General features: G+C 48.0%; 4 protein-coding genes across 4 annotated transcripts; 1 reads left to right on the top strand and 3 right to left on the bottom strand.

The window, feature by feature from the left end:
* Positions 1–233: 233 nt before the first annotated feature.
* Positions 234–1,453, bottom strand: BJ212DRAFT_1258382 (ELO family; the record flags this gene model as incomplete). The annotated part of the gene is made up of 7 exons (XM_041329935.1): positions 234–484; positions 534–603; positions 661–701; positions 751–796; positions 848–921; positions 975–1,065; positions 1,124–1,453. The coding sequence occupies 7 exons, from the start codon at positions 1,451–1,453 to the stop codon at positions 234–236; spliced, it is 903 nt and encodes a 300-aa protein (XP_041199182.1).
* A 146-nt stretch (positions 1,454–1,599) lies between these two features.
* BJ212DRAFT_311663 (uncharacterized protein) lies at positions 1,600–2,776 on the bottom strand. Its single transcript, XM_041342887.1, has 7 exons — positions 2,697–2,776; positions 2,425–2,651; positions 2,327–2,364; positions 2,188–2,261; positions 2,049–2,134; positions 1,867–2,000; positions 1,600–1,820 (listed from the first exon to the last, which is right to left on the bottom strand). Exons 2-7 carry the CDS (start codon positions 2,494–2,496, stop codon positions 1,766–1,768), a joined length of 459 nt encoding a protein of 152 aa, XP_041199181.1. The 5' UTR covers positions 2,497–2,651; positions 2,697–2,776; the 3' UTR covers positions 1,600–1,765.
* Positions 2,777–2,874: 98 nt separating this feature from the next.
* On the top strand, positions 2,875–14,770 carry BJ212DRAFT_1584327 (uncharacterized protein). Its single transcript, XM_041342337.1, has 48 exons — positions 2,875–3,043; positions 3,103–3,175; positions 3,226–3,303; positions 3,356–3,571; positions 3,628–3,746; positions 3,799–3,903; positions 3,956–4,054; positions 4,102–4,167; positions 4,218–4,367; positions 4,418–4,621; positions 4,672–5,430; positions 5,484–5,614; positions 5,670–5,859; positions 5,908–6,339; positions 6,388–6,566; positions 6,614–6,993; positions 7,043–7,550; positions 7,591–7,738; positions 7,791–8,585; positions 8,636–9,025; positions 9,075–9,191; positions 9,245–9,314; positions 9,364–9,392; positions 9,440–9,648; positions 9,680–9,767; positions 9,807–10,092; positions 10,140–10,208; positions 10,263–10,416; positions 10,480–10,679; positions 10,727–10,847; positions 10,898–11,046; positions 11,096–11,122; positions 11,173–11,240; positions 11,295–11,608; positions 11,658–11,850; positions 11,909–12,100; positions 12,150–12,627; positions 12,684–12,819; positions 12,873–13,016; positions 13,077–13,401; positions 13,451–13,529; positions 13,578–13,659; positions 13,711–13,777; positions 13,833–13,906; positions 13,958–14,013; positions 14,066–14,121; positions 14,175–14,207; positions 14,260–14,770. Exons 1-48 carry the CDS (start codon positions 3,005–3,007, stop codon positions 14,662–14,664), a joined length of 9,282 nt encoding a protein of 3,093 aa, XP_041199180.1. The 5' UTR covers positions 2,875–3,004; the 3' UTR covers positions 14,665–14,770.
* BJ212DRAFT_1316989 (AEX-3 domain-containing protein) lies at positions 14,771–19,234 on the bottom strand. Its single transcript, XM_041334230.1, has 10 exons — positions 18,620–19,234; positions 17,854–18,568; positions 17,465–17,802; positions 17,352–17,411; positions 17,113–17,294; positions 16,931–17,062; positions 16,706–16,868; positions 16,293–16,650; positions 15,698–16,242; positions 14,771–15,645 (listed from the first exon to the last, which is right to left on the bottom strand). The coding sequence occupies exons 1-10, from the start codon at positions 18,977–18,979 to the stop codon at positions 14,950–14,952; spliced, it is 3,549 nt and encodes a 1,182-aa protein (XP_041199179.1). The 5' UTR covers positions 18,980–19,234; the 3' UTR covers positions 14,771–14,949.
* Positions 19,235–19,914: the final 680 nt, after the last annotated feature.

Here is a 19,914-nt window from a genome sequence, read left to right as displayed (position 1 = left end):
TACTTGACCATGAAAAAATAAGGTGATGGGGAATAGCTAAATAGACACAAGAACGACAGGCTGTATGAAAAGATTGGACAGGTGAACTGGAGATGAACTCGTTGGTGCATTCTGTATATTAGTGTTCCGCGTGGTGCTAGATAAGTATAGGTAATCGCTTGGCCATGGGCATATCGTCATGAAGCCGTGAATTGCGCGCTCAGTCCTTTTTGTAGCTATCAGAAATTTGAACATCAGCATGCAATATGGTAAGAGGGAGTATTTGCGCACCCGTTTCCATTGTGCGCATGACCGTTGGCAATGCCATTGGCTGTAGGCTGCTTGCCCTTGGCAGATTTCTTGTACGTTTGGATGTAAAAGTTGATGAACAAGCCAAGGTAGGTGGTGAGAAGGCCACATCCGAAAAGAGCAGCAGTTTCAGTGCCAGCACAATTCGACCAATGAGGGAGGTGATGGTAGTGAGTAGCTGCGTAATGTTGGTAGGCTTGCGCCGGATTTAGCAATGATATCGGGCTATAGACTGATAAACTTACTACCAAAGTAAACAATGACGATGTCGATGATGAACTGGATGATCTGCATGGACGTAAGGTATTTCTTCCACTGATTGCGGGAACGTCTCAGTGAAACATGCCTAGACATTGTAGAGCGCGTACATACCCATATTTTGGCACCACCAGCAGTTGCAAAGTAGTAATAATCTTTGTGGTTCAATAAGCGCATGCACATTGTAGGAAATAAAGACCTTACACATGATGACGTGAACTGCCAGGTTCAGAGAGATCACAACCCATGACTAAAGTTGGAGGTCAAGCAACCACTAGCGGAGATGCCAACGTAGACATACCACACTCGTTTTGCCGTTAAGTTGCACAAAGCATAACAGAGCAGTGGCGGAATGATGGAATACATGAAGGAAAGCTAAATATGACCGGTCAGCGCGTGAATCCCACGAACAATATGCCAACGCATACCAAGAGGTTTCTTTTTGAGAGCGAGGAACACCGTGTCAAAAAGTTCGATGTACTTGAAGTAATAGTTGATCATGTAGTAAAATTCCAGCCTCTGGGGTGATGGATAAATCTCAAAAAGATAGAGATTCGATAAACGTATCCGAACGTACTTCCGTCCACGAAGTCTCGTCACACATTGTACCGTAGGTCGTATTTGTGAGCCATATTGAGCCAACTTCTTCCATCATAAGGACCAGAAGGATGAGACTTCCAACACTGAGGAAAACGTTGTGTATGCGAAAGAGGGTGTTGAGCCGCTGTGGAGATCTATCCTTCATGATCTCACGAATACCAAATATTATAGCGAGGTACGACGCAAGGGCTGTGGTGACGACGGGCCATGTCGATAAGGGCGTCTCGCCTGGAATGTAGGTTTTAAGATATATAGGTATGGAGTCCTTTGGGACGACAGTGAGGAGGAAGTCAGCGAGAAAAGTCATGGCAGACGTGGAAACAAAGTCAAAGACTGAAGTTGAAAAATTTGAGCGCGAAAGGTAAGTTACCAAGTGAAAGGTTTACGGCAAGTGACATCTGTCACGGTAATCACATATTTGGTATGAAGCCTGGGAGATAGACAAGGAACGTTGCAACGTTCAACGTTCATCTAGGCTTGAACTAGGCTTTCCATCCTTGGAAGGTAGAGCCCAACCATGCAAAATATGATATTGCTTTATTTATTTAATGGTACAGATAGCAGTGCAAAGGTGTAGATGTGTATTATACGATGCATAGAAGTTTGGGAATTATAGAAATTAGGAAATGATCAATGCGGGGCCGCACTCCAGGTCAGCCAATAAAACTTTTTCCCTGCATTACGGTGAGATACAGCTTTGAATATTCGGATTTGCCACACCTTGCATGTATGTTCGCATTCTGCAGAATTTCGACTGCGGCTGACCTCACCTTTGGAGCACTGAGCTCAGTCGGCAATGCACAGATGAAACAGAGCGAAGAGTTTGAGGGAGCAAGTCGATAGGATGCAGGAATCTGATACATCTATTAGAGAGGTGATACAGGTCAAAGGTGTTAACCAACCCCGGCTGAACGCAATAACTCTAAGAGATCATGAACGAAGAGAAGGATTCGCGAGCGTAAGTCGTGAAGGTCGTGTAAATCAAGGCCTGTTTTTCGAGTTGGTTAAATAACTTTAAATTCATACACAAGAACCACATACATGTATCAGAAGGAGATGACCACATGGGAACAGAGCAATGCAGCCTCACGGAACGACCGGTTTGGCTCAGGAGCCTGAGCAAGATCGTATTGATTATTTGAATGAGCGGCCAAAATAAAATAATGTTAATGAATAATACCTTGCAAATGGCTCCACAGCATCGGTAAGGCTACCCAACTTAACACAACGGACGCCGAATAAGTACCGCGGAAGGACTTGGATCCGAAGACGACTGACCTCGTTCAGCTGCAGCTCCTGCTTGGCACTCGGAGAAGGCATAGAGAAGGATCTGGGAACGACAGACACCATGATATACTATTTTATGCTTGCGGAGAGAGGGCTGAGTGTTGAAAGAAAGGCGAGGATCAAGTGCTCACACGACCCTCAAATACTAAGTATTCAGAAGTCACGCGGATAGACCCGGACTAGTAGCGGGATTGGACGGGACCAACGGCATAAATGCACTATCACAAATGAGAGAAAATAGCTGGAATAATCCGAAAAGTTACCTGCAAAAGGAATGCCTCGAGGTATACTACCGCATGCATTTAAACAGGAGGTGTATACATATGTAGAAGTATAATATCCTATGACCAGGTTCAATACCGATATTTGCTTCCGCTCTCCGGCCGCGTGTAATGGGTGATGTAATATTTGCCCGATTTAGTAAGTGTGCCCCCTACCCTCCTTCGGGTACTGCGGTGAACAACCTCCATCACTCACTACTTACCTCGGGTCCAACTTACAACAGCCTTCTAATCTCTCTCTTCAGTTGTACTTTAAAAAGGATAAGTCAATACCATCAACCATCCCCACAATGTGGTGGTTGGACCCCGGAAAAGAAGTCCTGAATGTGGTGCGTCATCAAGAAATTTCAGCCCCACATATCCTTGAATATGGTTGCGTTTTGTCTAGTTGTTCAATAGAATACTCGCCCCGTATGTTGAGAACCTTGATATGAACCAAGTAAACTACGGCATTGGGCAAGGTAGTGTTGACTTGTTGCTCGTCCATGTGACGATTTTGACCCAACTCCAGGTCAATTAACCCTACGCAACTTGCGCCTCAAGAAAGGTGCCTTGGACAAATTCAGACTCCCAGTTGATGTTCTTGAAGGTACTATTACACGTCAACGGCGTCGCGCGAGCTCACCCAGGCCTCTCTTCAGGCCACCTCGGGACATTCACACTGTCCCTCCATTGGATGAACCTCGGCAACCAGCCTGTCGAGATATTGATTGAAGATGTGTATCTACTCGTAGTACCATCTCCACAAACAAACATCGATCCGGAGGAGGAAAGACAGCGAGCACAGGCCGCCAAACTTGAGCGGTTGGAAAACGCAGAGCTTTTGCATATGCGTGGTCAAGTGGGAGCCTCCTTAGGTTTGCTATTATGTTATCGGTGTAGCGTAAGCGTCAGATGACCATCCCTGTTTCAGAGGAATCTCCACAGTCACAAGGTCTCTGGGCTTCATTAACAGCTAAAATAATCAACAACCTGCAGGTAACCGTGAAGAACATTCACGTACGGTACGAAGACAGCCTGAGCGTTCCTGGCGTACGTAGGACACACGCACCTCGAAATTCATTATATGACGTCACAATATTAGCATCCTTTCGCCGCGGGCATCACGTTGGCGGGCTTCACAGCGGTGTCGGTCGACGAGGAATGGCAACCGGCTTTCATAGAAAGCACCGCCGGTGCAATACACAAGGTGAGTAGCCAGACAAAGTGAAGGGGAGCACCAATGAGCTTGAATTCTTTAGTTGGCTAGGTTGGAATCACTAGCGGTATATTTTGATACAGACTCGCAAAGTATGGCAGGGCTGCCCCTTTCTGCGGCCAAAGAGAAGTTTATTGCCATGGTCAGTTTGATTTTATCACATGCCAACAGGCTTGACCTCCTAGTCAGATATCACAAAAGGATCATCAGTCATCCCATCAATTCATTCTCAGCCCGGTATCGGGTGAGGGAAGAGTAAGTTACCAATAGCCACTGAGCGCGTTTGATATATGACCATCCATCAGATTGTTATGAATCACAAACTGGATAAGAACACACCGCACTTCGACGTACAGCTGCTGTTTGATCAAATCTGTGTCGCCTTAGATGACAACCAATATCGAGATGCCATATCTTTGGCTGACATGTATCACGTCTACATCCGTCAGCATCAGGTAAAAAAAATTGAACTAGGCGATATTGATCTTAAATGTTCTCCGTCCAGTACAGAAAACTTCGTCCAAGCGACGAGGAGTTCAAAGCGAATCGAGCAAGGGCATTGCTACGTTTTGCTACCCGGGCGATTTTGGATGGTGTGCACGACCGACATCGTAAATGGACTTGGGCATACTTTGCGGAACGTCGAGACGACCGTAACAAATACGTCGAGTTATTCGAGAAGAAGACGGTGAATTCATTGCGCGAATCTGTACGCTTTATTTTATTCCACGCTATGAGACATACGATCATGCTTTTCAGGACACTGTGTTGCTCAATGCGTTGGAATGTAAGTTGTCATACGAGGACATTCGCTTCTACAGGTCGATCGCACGTTCCCGTCTACGAAAAGACATGGAGCTAAGGAAAAGGCTTGAGGAAGACCGCGCTACACAACAGCAACAACATTCTGGTGGTTGGATGTCCTGGCTCTGGGGGTCCCAGGCAGATCAACCGAAAGATGACCCCGCTTTTGGGGGTGAAATGACAGAGGAGCAACGAAGGCAGCTCTATGATGTGCTTGATTACGACGAGAAATCGGCTATTGTCGATTCGTTCGAGGCGCCCCGGGATGCCCTCAAGGCTCGCGTGGTTGCGGAACTCAAAAGGGGGTCATTTGCACTGAAAGTTGATCCGAGCGGGAAAGCTACCGAGGTTATCTCCACGGTTTTTGACTCGTTTCGTGCCGAAGTCATCCAAAGACCGGATAACTTTGAGGCATCTGTATCTTTGAGGGGATTTAGTGTTTTTGATGGGACGACCAAGAACACGCTGTATCGACAGATAGTTCGAGTGAAGACCCCGGTAGCAGAAGATGCCGAGGCTATTGAGCACGGGGAAGCTGAAGATCCGTTTTTCTTCGTGAAGTTTGAGAGCAATCCTCTCGACGAACGCGCCGATACTGCGCTCACAGCCCGCATGCGTCACATGGAAATAATTTACCACAGGGGGTATGTCGAAGCTATTTTCAAGTTCTTTCGCCCACCCGAGAGCCAGTTGGAATCAGTGGAAGCTTTATTGGTAGGTGCTCTCACGGATCATTCAAACAAAAGATCTTATGCTTTCACTTTAAGAATGTGGCAAGCCAGACACTAGAGGGCTTACGAAAGGAAACTCGGGCTGGTTTAGAGTATGCTTTGCAAACTCATAAAACCATTGATCTTCAACTGGATATGAACGCACCCATCATTATCATTCCAGAAGAGTGCGTTCCCCGAACCCATAATTGTCGAAGTTACCAGACTGACTTGTTAATTTAGCGTCACCACGCACCAATGCAGTCATCTCGTTATCGATGCTGGCCACATAGCTGTCGAAAGCGATTTGGCCGATAAAGGTGCTCTGCGAGAGATACATGCAAAGCGAAACCAGCCGTACAACGAGGACGACTACAAGAGATTAGAGTCCCTAATGTATGATAAGATGTTACTCAAGCTCCAGGCAGCTCAGGTTAGTTCACGCCTTCACAGCATAAACAAGCCTAATGCTATCGTTCAGTTTGTCTTAGGCAACGACCTGCAAGCTTGTCGTGATGCTCTCACTTCTGAGAAGAGCGACACTCTCCATCTATTGGAACGCATAAACATCAATTTACTGGTGCAGAACTCCATTGTACCATCTGCTGTCAATCTCGCTCGATTCAAAATTTCTGGAAAATTGCCAAGTCTTCAAGTGAACATCTCCGACGCCAAGTACAAGTCTTTAATGCGCATTATAGATGTTGCGATCCCAAACTTCGATGAAGGCGGCGACCAGAAGCCTCCCCAGATGCACACCGACACTCCACCACTCGTGTTGCCTCTGTCAACTGGTCTGTTTGGACCTGTTGGCACAGAATACAATGTAGATGATCCTGATGGGGTCGACAGCGAAGCTGCATCGACACACAGAGATGATCTATTCTTTGAAGCAAGCGATGGCTCGCTCGAGGTAGATCATGCTCATCTTCCATCTTCCGTATTTTTACCTGTTTTACAGCATCCTGAAATCCGACAACATATCTTTGAGCTTGATTTTGAAGTCGACACCCTTCGTGGGGCTATTTCGAAATCTAGTAGTAACGGCAGTGAGAAACCACTCGGGGAAGTCATCTTCCAGCAGTTCCGACTCGCGTTCTCGCTTCTCAAATTCAATATGAATGTGGACATTAATTTGAGGTACGCCGTACAACCTTTCTGAGCTCGGGTCAATAACACGCATTCAGATCACTGGCAATGAACGTCGTGCAAGCTGCTGGAGATCCCATTCAGCTAATGTCTTCAGAAAGCATGGGTTCGGTCATTAAAGATCTGATGAAGATATCGTACAAGAGGGTCCAGAAGAATTCACCCGAATTTGCAACCGTCTACGAAAGCATCGACCAAAGTGTTGACGTCCAACTATCCACGTTCATATTCCACGCTGCACCAGAACCAGTCGTGTCACTTTACGACTTCATCATGACGACATTTGTTCCTCAAAGCCCAGAGCAACCCGCGAGCACAACTCCAAATGCGATCGTTATTTCAGATGAAGGGGAGTTAGCTCCGCCTGCTAGCGACACGGGAACCATCAGAGTATCCTTCAGACTTGATAGCGTGCAAGGTCTGTCCTTTATTCAGATCCACCAGCATGCCCTCACAGCCACGTGTAGTCATGCTCCTCAACGACCTCAATAGCTTGGCCACTCTTTCTTTATCTACAGCAGACGTTCAGTTGCTCCTACGGGCTCACACGATGGGGATTACCGGTCGCTTAGGAAGTCTTGCATTAAGTGACGATCGCTCAAAGGAACTTGCCAGGCCGCAATTCAAACAAATCTTGTCGATCGAAGGCAAAAACTTTGCAGAATTCCGTTATCAAACTCTTGATCCCGCAGAAACCTCGACTTTGGGCTTTAACTCGACTTTTTCTTTGAATGTCGGGTCTCTGAAGGTCCACTTTTTGGAGCAGCCTCTGCACGACATTTATCTCTTCGTCACCAAGCTAGCAAAACTCAAGGTTCTTTATGATGCTGCGCGTGACGCTGCAGTCCAGAGAGCTTCGGAGATCGAGAGAATGCAATTTGACGTCTCCGTCAAGACACCAATCATCGTTTTCCCTTCGGATCCTAGCCGTTTGCAAGACATCTTAGTTATGCGATTGGGAGAGATTAGCGCTCAGTAATTCACACGAGGCTGATGCTAGTAAAATTACCGCCAGTTTATGTGGTATCCAACTGGTGTCCGACATCTCTTATGATGGAGCATCCTCTACGCTCAAAATGGTTGACGACATTGATATCATTGCGGATGTGATTCAAACTAGCGGAATCGATCGATCGCAGGAGAGTGAACTTCCAGACACTCAGGTAACGCATCTTTATCGCTGTGTCGGCATTTCTAACAACGAGAAAACATCAGATTGCAGTGAAGATATCCGATGTCAAGCTGTACTTGACACAGACTCAGTACATTCTTCTCATGAAGCTTGTGCAATCCATACCCAAGGTTTTGGTCGCTTTACCGGAAGGAAATGCCCAGGTACTGGAGTTAGCATCGCCCGTGAGTAGCAGTGACAGCAACGGTGCTGCCAGCCATCACGTGGTGGACCTCGAGCCCGAACTCCACGTACCTGACAGAGTCCGCGCGTGGACGACCATGGATCTGGTCGCTTCTGTGAAGATGGTTAAGTTACATTTGTACGATAGTTTGGCGACCCGCGAAGAAAATCTCGAAGACCACGGCATAGCGCGCTTTGCCCTCAACGATAGCAGTTTGCGCTACAAATCGATATCTGATGGCGCTGCGGAGGCTCAAGTTGTGCTGAAGTCATTCACAATGAGCAATACCCGCCCAGGAGGGTCCAAGTTCCGTGAAATCATACCTGCGGCGGATCATGACCGTAACCAATTCATGGTTCTCTACACGATGTCTGGCAGCTCTTCAGTGGCCATTCTGACTGTGGATTCGCCGCATGTTATTCTGGCTATTGAGCCTGTCATCGCATTATTGGAGTTTATGAGCGCGTTTCAGCAGGACGCCCCGGTCGACATTGATCACGCATCCACAGCTGAATCTCAGCGCGAGTCACCGCAATCTCGACTTAATTTCCGACTTGATCTACACGATGTTTCGATCAGTGTGCTAGAGAACGATGAAGACGCGAATTCTCAAGCCCTCAGGCTGTACATTGACCAAATCCTGCTGTCACAACAGGTGCGTCCCATTTTCTTTGTCTCGCCACGGTGCTAACAATGATGACGTAGGGGATTCTCGCGTTGACTGTCAATCGACTAGGGATGTCGCTTATCCGCATGGGCGCCGATGCCGACACCGTACGCTTCTTGGATGATGTTGATTTGACCTTTTCAATAGACAGTCGATCATCAACACGAGAACAGATAACGAGCATGGAACTTGCTGCCAAACCTATTGTGTTCCGAGCCTCCTACCGAGATATCATGCTGATCACCACCATCGCTAGCAAAGCAGTGGACCTTTATGGCAAGTCTCAAAACAACTCTTCGGTGACCAACACTGCTAGCACGAAGGCCGTACAACCATACGAAGGGCCTAGCCAAGCCTCACGGTCTAATGCCACGAGAAGCCACAGACATGCTGTCGGGGAGGCCCGCGTTTTGGTATCGAAAGAACAGGTATGTCAAGATAAGATTCACTGACTTTGTTATTAACATATTTTCTCAGCTGAAAGCATCGTTTGATGGATTCCGTCTGATTCTCATAGGCGACATGCATGAGCAGCCTATGCTTCACCTGAAGGTCAAGCCATTTATCGTCGGTGCTCGGGATTGGTCTGCAGATGTACGTAAAACAGCCCCCGTGCTGGTCTCATAATTTTAATTACCCACTACCAGCTTCGCGCCACTGCTACCCTCGCGACCCAAATCAGTTACTGGAATTTGTCAAATTCACATTGGGAACCTTGTAAGTAGCATCATTTCAAATGTCTTTCTGTGCTGAGTAAAACATGCAGTAATCGACCCGTGGACCTTCACTCTTGCGGTGAGTCTATTAAAATCAGGAATTAGGAATTTATTTATTTATTCTAGGTTGGCCGAGATAAACGTTCGAGTGAACTCAAGGTATCGGTGTCAGCGCAAGAACGTTTAGACCTCAATGTCAGTACTACTTTTGTGGAGCTTGCTGTCACTTCTGCCAATATGTGGGGTAAGGAAGGACAAGTCTTGCTACAGAAGGCTCGTGGAAGCTTTGCACCATACCGTATCAGGAACCGCACTGGATCCCCTCTCTTTGTGTGGTCTGATGATGATACTAGTCGCGACTCAAAGGATGCCAGTGCAGGTCAAAATTGCAAATGATCAAACTGTGGACTGGAGGTTTGATGACTGGAAGACAATGCGCGAGGCAAGTAAAGTTGTGCGTTCCAGTGGTGCTGTTTTCACTTTACCCTTGTAGCATGTCTCAATCTCCGAACAACACAACATTGGCATACAGATTGTTGGCAAGCCATGGGAAGCGCTGAGAGGTATACCAGTGGACCGAGAAGGAGAATTTACGTTCTCCCTACGCCCTCGAATGGAGAAATACGCTGATCGCCTGTTGTGCGCTGTATCGGTTGAAGACAACGTAAAAATCGTTACGCTCCGTTCCACGTATCTGGTCGAGAATCAGACCTTCTATCCACTGGAACTTATGCTGGTAGATCATACGGGACATCCAGTTTACTCGTTAGAAAAGATAGGTTGGTACTGAAAAGCTCTTGTGATTCGGTGATTAATACGCCCTCAGCCCCTGGCCAGGATTACGCTCTGCCCATAGAAGCAGTAACCCAGAACAGGATCCGGCTGCAGCCAGATCGTGCGTATCCATTCACTCGAAACTTGCGCAGCATAATCATTTAATACTTCAAAGAGGGGTTTGGGTATAGATGGTGCTCCTCCATACGCTTTGAGGACCTCATTGCCAAGAAGAGTCTCACAATAAGTTGCCTTCACAATGACCAGCGAGAAGCTCCCTTCCGATTTCAAGCGTGGGCACAGAGTGACTCGAACGAGCCTGGAACACGGTAAAGCTACCTTCACATTTCTGTGCATTCCTACCACTAACTACGTTCCTTTTTCCGGTTCAGGAAACCACCAAAAATTAAACTCAAACTCCGCGCGCCAATCGAGCTTGAGAACTTACTGCCTTACAACATCCAGTATCGAATATACGACAAGGACGCTGATCAAAACTGGAAGAGCTACCTCAGAAAGGGTGGCGTCATGCCTGTGCATTCTGTGGAACTAGGTCATTTGATCCTATTGAATGCCGAAGTCCAGGATACGAGTAAGTCCAATGGCTCATCCGAGTACGTTCACTCACACAGAAACTAGTTTTCAAGCCCAGCGACTTCGCCATCATCAACACTGACCGGAATTCGGACTTTGAAGTAGAGTCTCGTTTAAGTCTGCGGGACCAGAGTAATCGCAAACTTGATCTACGTTTAAACTACGTGTTCGTCCTACCCCCCTATCTTTTCACTTGTGCAACTCACATATTTCTAGACGCTATCCTGAGTCTGGTGGTGCCTTCAAAGTGCAGATATATTGCCCATATCTTGTCGTTAATAAGACTGGGTTGCCTTTTGGTGTGAAGGCTGCACGCTCTCATCGAGCGACATCCCCTGTAGAGATTGCCGCTGATACTAGACTTGGTAAATTCCAGCCGACGATTTACCATGGCTTACTAACTGTGTTTGCTAGATGTCATTTCCAAGCCAGTTCCATTCTGTGGGTCTTTATATACCTTTCTTATTACGATGGACTTATCATCTCACTAGTATTATCACACCCCCATGACAACGGTCAAGCATTTGTGTTCAAAGTCGGTGAATCTGGTTGGTCGAAGGTACAGTTAAACGACGGGAAGCTGTGTTTATTAGATTCAAATGTTGCCCTTTAGGTCTTCAGTCTAGAGGCCCCTTCTGCGGAAACTGAGATGGTTATGCCGTCCTCCAGGCAAAAATCGGAGGAGTTCCACATTGGATTGTCTTGGACTGAGGGGTTGGGGAAATACAAACTCACCAAGGTCATAACTCTCGCCCCAAGGTTCCTCATCAAGAACAACCTACCTGATCCCATATGCTTCCGCGAGCATGGCGCACCGCCTAGAGGACGCGCAATACTCGACCCGGGTGAATGTTGTCCAATGCAGATCATGCGTGTCAGCCGCGAGAAAATGCTCACCATTGCGTACCCTGGACTCAATTCTCAGTGGTAATATCCCAACCATGTTGTCTCTGGTATCTTCCTGATAATACTTCAGGTCTGCACCCATAAACATTGAAGACATAGGTTCTGTTCACCTTCGCGTCCGACCCCCAGACGGCGATATGCATGTAGTGAAGGCTGACGCCGTGATTGATGGATCCACGATATTCGTAATACTGTCTGCTACGGAAAAATGGCCCTTCGTTATAGAGAACGACAGCGATTTCTCTGTCTCCATGATACAATGGGTATGGGTTTTCCAACTCCCTTACACCTGAAAATATGTCCTGAATGTTGACTCCGTAGGATCCCAAACGTGGAGATGCTGACGCGGTGAAATCGTCGACCCCACGATACAAGTTAGCGCCTCGCTCAAGCATGCCATATGCCTGGGACCAGCCTGCTGCTAGAGAAAAGAAGATCGCGCTTACGATAAATGATGCTTCCCGCGTTGTGGACATCATGGAAATTGGTGTTCTCGTGCCATTCAAATTCTATGTACCTTCACTTCTCCTCAAGTTCGATTAGTTACTGACGTGCAGCCTAGGATCGCAAAAGGACCCGTGCTGTTTCGTTGGATGTGAGAGCAGATGGACACCAACAGATATTGCACATCACACCATATGTTGCTGAGCATAGCCTCTACAAGCCGAAACTTCACAGTTCGAGCTCCCTGTCACGGTCTGACACCATGACCAGCAGCTCAGAAGGTTTTGAAGCGATCATGGAAGACGTCTCTCCGACATTATCATTCAATGTGGAGTTTGCGGGAATAGCAATATCGTTGGTTAATCGCAAGATGGTCGAAGTTGTTTATACATCCATCGAGACTTTGAAGTTCGAGTACAGCAACAGCCCTGTTGCGCAGTCTTTGAACCTGTCCTGTGGCTCACTACAGATAGACAACCAGCTGCACGATGCGCTGTACCCAGTCATTCTCCAGCCTAGCCCAATATCCAAGGAGGTCAGTGGTGTTGCAGCTCTCCCCACAATACAGGGTTCAGTGATTTGGCTCAAAGACCAAGGTCAGACGAAACTTACTTTTTTTAGTTCCAAAACCGCACTCAGACTGTAAATTCAGAACACGGTGTTTTATTCGTCAAGTATTGCTCTGTCCTCCTTCAGGCGTTGACCATTGAAGCAGACGAAGATCTGCTTTTCGCCCTATATGATCTTACACAAATTCAAGGCGTCTCGTGGCAAGAGAACACTGAGGAGTGAGTGTGAATTTGATCCCACGACCTTTCTTCCGGCTTACATGTGGGACCAGTGTTTTGATACAGCATCCAGAAGAAATACCAGAACCTCATATTTGTGCCGCTGGACAAGTTGTCTACTTTGAAGTTTTGGAACTTCAGCCAATACAACTGTCTCTCTCGTTCATGCGCACAGAAAGAGTTAGCAGCGAGGAAAAGTACGAATTGCGCTTCGACTTTGCCTGTAAACTATGCATGCACTAATTGTTTCCCTTCAGGCTCAGCATTCGCAACCCTCTAGCTGTTGTCGTCAACGCATTGACAATGACCTTGGGTAACATTAATGACGCGCCGCTGGAGCTGAATGCACTGGCCATCAAAGACATGCGACTGACGATACCTGAACTGCAAGCTAGAATCACTTACCATTACCGTCAGGATGTTCTTCGTCAACTTTATCGCATTCTCGGATCAGCCGATTTTATTGGAAATCCTGTTGGGCTCTTCACGAACGTCAGCTCTGGCGTGTCAGATATTTTCTATGCCCCATACAACGGGGTTGTTATGCATGGCAACAGGGAGCTAGGGATTGGAATTGCCAAGGTACGAGACGAAGAATACTCATAGAGTATTTCGATTAATCCTCTACTAGGGCGCCGCTAGCTTTGTGAAAAAAACGGTGTTTGGCTTATCAGACAGTATGACCAAGTTCACCAGCAGTGTTGGCAAAGGTCCAAATTTGAATTAGGCCATGTGATCGTCACTTATAATATTTTTAGGGTTATCTGCAGCAACCTTTGATTCTGAGTATCAGGCTCAACGTAGAATGAGTCAGCGGCGCAACCGCCCACGCCATGCTATGTGAGAGTAAATCCGTCGAGTAAGCATAGGCGACTGACCCTGATTGGCCAGCTACGGAGTTGCGGCGGGTGGCGAAGCCTTTGCTAGTAGCGTTGTTAGCGCAATGGAAGGGATCGTTGTAGGCCTTTTCCATTCAATCTTTTTTGTTGCTGTGCCTGATCGAGCCTTGTCAGACAAAACCTTTACAAGGCGCTGAAACAGAAGGTGCACTCGGCTTCTTCAAGGGCGTCGGAAAAGGTCTTGTAGGGTAAGTCAAGCAAACCACGCAGTATGTTTTGTTTATCTTGTTCGTGTATAGCGCTGTTACCAAACCAGCCGTTGGGGTCTTTGACCTCGCATCCAACTTATCCGAAGGTCAGTCATGTCATGTTTGCCACTTAACGACAGCTTATCATGCGCCTCTCAGGGATCCGAAATACAACAACTGTGTTTGACAAACCAGAGCGAGATCGAGTTCGTCTGGTAAGTCATTGCATTTTCCACGCGTTTTACTCTTTATACCACCATGTTTACAGCCAAGACATGTCCCATCGGATGGCATTTTGGTGGCAAGTAACCTTCTAGAGCATCGCGTCTTATACACTAAGCTCCATTTACCAGCCATTCTCTGCTCGTGAAGCCTTGGGTCAGTATTGGATGAAGGATCTTGACAATGGCGCATATCGCAAAGAGGCCTACGTTGCACACATCGGTATGTTGGTATTTTGTTTATTGAGCATAGCTGATTGGGTGATAGATTCTCCCGGTAGCGACAACGTCATATTACTGACTGCGACACGAGTTCTTTCCTTTTGGTCGAAAAAGCTCCGCCTTGATTGGGATCTCCCCCTGGCCATGGTGCAGGGTATTGCAGTGGAGGACACTGGCATTCGCTTCACTCACAAATCAGGAAAGGACCATGACAAATTCGTATTCATACCGGATAAAACATCTCAAGCTTGGTTCTTTGGCCAAATCGCTTCTGTAGTCAAAGCCTTCAACAATCGTCGTAGAATGGACTCATGATTAGATCACAAAGATTTCTGGATTCAATGTAAGGACTGTATTCTTTAGCATCTGTACTATGCACAAGTAGATCTTTATATATGCAATGAAGCTGAAACGCATGAAATCCGATGGAACAAATACGACAGATGATCAGAAAGCAACGAGCGTGGTGGGAAGAACGGGTAACCCAAAATAATGATGATGGTGATGCAAAGGTGGGTATCGGCCATAGGTATAAAATTAGACTGTTAATTTCAAGCGTGCTGTTTAAGGACCCGCCCTTTCGGCACGACTGTAACTTCGTTAAGAGACAGTTCGAGTTTGAAGAATTGCCGTCGCTGTACTAGAGACTCGCTCTCTGGCAGGTATATGTATGAGCTGAGAAGTAACCTGTTTCCCGTAATCGCGGCTTTGATCGGTGAATTCAATGGAATCGTCAGAATCGTGATAGAGAGGAGTTTGGCGGCCATCAAAGCTGACGTAGCTATCTCGAGGACTTGTAGAATAAGCACTCTGGAACTCAGTGTCCGAGTCATCTGTGATGGAACTGATAGTGGGTGTAAGAGCAGGAGTGGAGGGTGTTGCTGTTTCGGAAGGAGAAAGCGCAGATAGAGATGCCCCAGAGGCAATCTTACGCAGTGGTTGATTGGAACCAGCAACAGTACCCTCATCAGCACTACTCTCTACATGCGGTTCCACCTGCGGGATTCTCTGATCCGCCCGAGGAGAAGCTGCCCGGCGAGGGGTAGCCGAAGTAGATATGGTATCCACTGAGCGACGGGTGATGGTACTGGTTTGCGTCGAGGATGCGGTGTTGCTACGAGTTCTCTTTCTCGCTTTACCAGGAGGGTTATTCACTAGCTTCGTTCCTTTGGCTAGACGTGCACGAACAGGAACGGCATCAGAGTCATTGCTTCGTTCATCCTCTGTAGAACTATGAGCCGCAGCAGACCTGTTCTTCCATTCTTGAACCCGTTCTGAGGCTAGTGCAGTCTCAAGCTAGAAACTCAGTTAGCTCTAGCGTTGCAGAGAACAGATCGAGAGAGTTCACCTTCTGTTGGATCTGCAATACTTTCTGTGCGATTCTATCGCTCCTTTCGCTGATACCCTCGTCCACGGCCATCATGCCATCTTGCACCGACTCAGCCTGAGTTGCGGAGAAGCGTTTTGTCTTTGGTGACGCTGGCGTCTCGTCTTCTTCCGCAATCGTGTCAGTCTCGCGATCACTTTTGCTGTGCACAAGAGTCTCATCACCGTTCTCATATTGTTCCGCAAGAGTGGATTCCGTCCCGAAGCTGCGTAATCTGGATCCACTACTGACCGAACCGTCCTTGATTGGGTCACTGGCTCTCCGCGAGCGTGAGCCACTGGCGGTAGACCTCGCCGCTGACATACGTGACCCCGGACGGGATGCGAGGTCCCCTTCATAGTCAGATTCGTCGACGTCGACAGCCATGGAAGCAAGTGCACGTTCGATCTGGGCCTCGACCTCAGCAACCATCTCCGCACGTTCTTCTTCCATCCTTTCCATGGTCTCGCGCATGCGTTCCAGCTCAACAAGAGCTTCCTTGTGTGCAACCTCCGTATCGTGCAGCTCTACAAAGCTTTGTTAGTATCGCTGTGTGCAGTTCTCAATCGATGCTTACGTGTCTGCAATTTCGCCTTCTCGGCAGCTGTGAGGTGAACCAAACCACTTAGACGCTTTGTCTCTCTTTGCTCCTTTCCGATCTTGCTACGCAGCTGGCCAGCCTCGGCACTCAAGCGCTCCGCGTATTGCTCGAACGTGACAAACTTATCCCGCCATAAATCTGCTTCCGTCATGAGGAAGTTGAGACGGCGAGAAAGACGACCGATCTTTGTCTCAAGGTCATCACGAGCATCGACAAACGCAGTCGCACGCTTGCGAATGGATAACTGAATGTGCTGCTCGGCAGCAGTGAGCTTGGGGATGCGCCGAGCTGCGCCGAAAGAGGAGAGGCGCTTGAGAAACGAAGGCTTCTTAAACTGGGCCGACGTCACGGTTATCATCATAAAATCGGTCAGACGCAAGATAACCGACCTTATCCTGCAGTACACTATCAAATGCTTGGATAATCCGCGTGGAATGCCACCATTCAGGTGCCTTGATTGTGTCTGCGACAGCAGCAGTTTCACCACCGCGTTTTGCCTGAATTTTGCAGACAGGGCGGAATCGACCCGCAGGGAAAGCTTCTTTGAATTCGCTAAAAATAGCGCGCATAGCCTCGGTCTTCGCATTCAGATCAAAAGGAGCAATAGAACTCACGAAGGCACACTATGATCGGGATGATAGTGCGGCTCAAATGCAATAAGAAGACGTTGCCTATATTTGTCCCGTTGCTGCTTAGTAGACACTACACCAGGAGGGGGAGATGGACAACTCAGGTAGTTGATGTCTCTGTTTATGGTGAGCTCCTCTGGTACTTGACAGTCAATGAGATAACTTACAGATCAACTACGCAAACCTCGGGACCCGGACGCACGCTGTATCTCGTTTCAGTGGCAAGGCCGAGAATCCATGGTCCGGGGTCGTCGATATAGATCTTAGCATCTCGGGCGTGGACAGCAGGCAGGGCAATCCCAGACCAACCCCGTAACTCGACAAGGTACTTGATCGTGCATACTGCGATCTACATTGGAAATTTGTCAGTTTCACGATAGAGCGTTCTCCGACATCAAGAACGCACACCGAGCATGGCGGGATGCCTAGAGTAAAATAGGATACGACCCGTCGGCGCCAGGGCAATCTGAAATAGCGTCAGCACGGAACAGGTACGAGGTGCCCACAAACGTGACGGACTTCGCATATAGTGAGAATGTTATCGATGTTCAAGCACTTGAACAAGGGCCACATTGTAAAATTGATGTCCACGAGACCGCGGCCGAAGTCCAAGCCGCCAGGAAAGCGGGCAATAACCTCAAGGTTTGTGTCATCTGTTTGTGGGGAAGTAGAGTTCGTCGAGGGGATAGGCGTAGAGGAAGCATCGAGCTTGATGAGATCACCGGCGCGTGGAGCGGGATGAGCCAGGATTTTGGAGATTTGCAAGGTGTGCGACTGCACATCTTTAGAGAAACGAGCCCAAGAAAGGGTTAGGTAGTCACGCATGAGATCGTAGATCGGGTGACGCGACACCAGCGCTAGATAAACTAATCAGAATCTTTCACGTGAGGCTCGAAAGATATACGTACTGAGTGCATAGGGGAGCCAAAATACGGTATCACCAGGCAAGAACAGGGTACTCTCACCAGGACCGTGGCCACCTACGGTACTTGCCACGTCATAATCGCTCTCGCTGATAGCACCTGCGTCAGTTTCGGCACCCTCGCCATCGGTCTCACCGTCGGTACCCGACCAAGGCCCTTTGAAACTCTTTTTATTCACTCTCCTGGATGGATCTCCAGGGGACTGTGAAGACCCTGGAGGGTTTGAAGAACGCAACGCTCTCAGGCGCGTAGCCACTAGTGATTGCGCACTCTCCTTGCGCGCACGACCTGCCTCGAGAGTGCGGCGAATTGCCGAACTTCTCTCAGCATCAGCGTGACTCCATACGGTCAGACAGACACCATGGTAGGTAACTGTTGCACCATTTCCACCAGACGCTTGTTTTTCGAACATGGGAGATGTCGGGGATGCTGGAGGAGGTTGGAGCACGCTCGGCGGACCAAGGTATGCTGATGAAGGACGGGCATTGAGGAATGGGTCATCAGTGTAAGGGAAAGAAAATGTGGGGGCTGCAGAAGAACGATCCGTTCCGGTGAGGACAGATGCACGAAGTAAACCCACTTCAGACGGTGCAGGCGCGAGGGGAGTGGAAGGCGCGGGAAGAGTAAACGTAAAAGTATGAATTGTGCTCGCCGGCTGAAGCGTCGACGCGATGATTTCAACTTCACGCGTGAACGAGAGCTATACGAGAAAGGGATTAGCAGCGATAGCAACCACACGACAGGAACATGCCTTGAGCGCTTTTGATAACATTTTTCCTACTTCGGCTTTTGACAGAGCACCCGCGCCCTTGAGGATCTCAGTACTCTCCCCCTTATTTGCTTTCTTCTTTTTCTTGCCGCCACCAGCACCAGGGCTCACGGTACTGCCGAGAACCTCGGGCCTCCACCAGCGGGCGACTGCACCCTCTGAGTGAGATAGACCGAGGACAGCATCGGGGTCGGCCAGAGTCCATGTATGAGGACTCTTTGGAAGCCCTGAGACAACGTAAAGTGAAGTGAGGGGAAGGGTTGGGGCATGTTGTGTTGGGGATGATGGTGCTGAGCGAGTTGATACGACAGACGTGCGGGTAGAGGCTGGAATGGGCTCCATAGACTTGCGATGAGCAATTCCTAGTATACGAGAAGCCTTATCCACTGGACGGGGAGAATGAGGAGGTTGGGAATGAGATTCTTGTGGAGCTGATACAGTAATATAGTCAAGCTCGTCGGCGAGAGCGGCGTCCGGGGAAGAGGAGGAAAAAGGAGATGAGGAAAGAAGAATATTAGAAGATTTGATATTGGTATGGTTGTTACCGGAATGGTTCGTATTCGAAATGTTTACGATTGTGTTGCTTTGAGCCGCGTTAGTGCACGCGCTTGAACTAGACTTGATCGACGTTTTGTGGCACCGATTAAAAGAAATATCAGAGTAACGCGACTTGAGCATCTTTTCACTGATACCAATTGGTAAAAAAGCAATAGGGCTCGCTGCTACAGCAGGCGCCTGAATGTTTGGTCGGCGAGGCGGAAGCAAAGACATTTTACAATATTAGACCGGTCACCACCGGAGAGAAATGAGTAGCAAAAGGAACGAAAAAAAAACGAATGAATAGGATGTGCAAAGTTTTAGATGGAAGTACAGGTCAAAAATGAAGCTGAAGCGGGGGACTAGTTCAACTTCGCCTCGAGTAGACGTTACTTACGTCGGTGTGTGCCGTCCACTTTAGAGTTGGTGTTATAAACTGCGAGACACCTTGTCTTTCGCCTCAACTTAACCTAATGTCACGCGTCGATGTCGGTAAAGAGATTGTGCACTGGCAAGCAAGCTGCACCTGCTAGTTGTACACAAAGTCAATATGGAGTCAACTTCATGAACGGGAGCACAAACGGGATCGACATAGATCTAGATGCCATTCACACACTCATCTTCCTAATTTACGGAAGCTCCTGATGGAATTACCAAAATTGCGTTGTCAAGGGACGCACAGGTCGTAAGTGACCTCAGTATTAGCCCAAGAATAAGGTACATTACCTGCCAAGACCCTC

The sequence above is a fragment of the Suillus subaureus genome (genome assembly GCF_016647635.1).
Source record: "Suillus subaureus strain MN1 chromosome Unknown BJ212scaffold_2, whole genome shotgun sequence".
NCBI classification, from domain to species: domain Eukaryota; kingdom Fungi; phylum Basidiomycota; class Agaricomycetes; order Boletales; family Suillaceae; genus Suillus; species Suillus subaureus.
This window is presented reverse-complemented; position numbering and strand designations above follow the sequence as displayed.

Bases quoted from the DNA above. Each gene is read 5' to 3' on its own strand.
- BJ212DRAFT_311663 (XM_041342887.1), bottom strand. From the start codon at position 2,496: ATGGTGTCTGTCGTTCCCAGATCCTTCTCTATGCCTTCTCCGAGTGCC. The intron at 2,365-2,424 runs GTCAGTCGTCTT...CGTTGTGTTAAG, and splicing joins AGGAGCTGCAGCTGAACGAG to TTGGGTAGCCTTACCGATGC. The intron at 2,135-2,187 runs GTATGTGGTTCT...CTCGAAAAACAG, and splicing joins GTCATCTCCTTCTGATACAT to GCCTTGATTTACACGACCTT.
- BJ212DRAFT_1584327 (XM_041342337.1), top strand. From the start codon at position 3,005: ATGTGGTGGTTGGACCCCGGAAAAGAAGTCCTGAATGTG. The intron at 9,768-9,806 runs GTGCGTTCCAGT...TTACCCTTGTAG, and splicing joins TGCGCGAGGCAAGTAAAGTT to CATGTCTCAATCTCCGAACA. The intron at 13,907-13,957 runs GTAAGTCAAGCA...GTTCGTGTATAG, and splicing joins GTCGGAAAAGGTCTTGTAGG to CGCTGTTACCAAACCAGCCG.
- BJ212DRAFT_1316989 (XM_041334230.1), bottom strand. From the start codon at position 18,979: ATGGAGCCCATTCCAGCCTCTACCCGCACGTCTGTCGTATCAACTCGC. The intron at 18,569-18,619 runs GCATGTTCCTGT...TTTCTCGTATAG, and splicing joins TGTTATCAAAAGCGCTCAAG to CTCTCGTTCACGCGTGAAGT. The intron at 17,063-17,112 runs GTAAGTTATCTC...CACCATAAACAG, and splicing joins GAGGTTTGCGTAGTTGATCT to AGACATCAACTACCTGAGTT.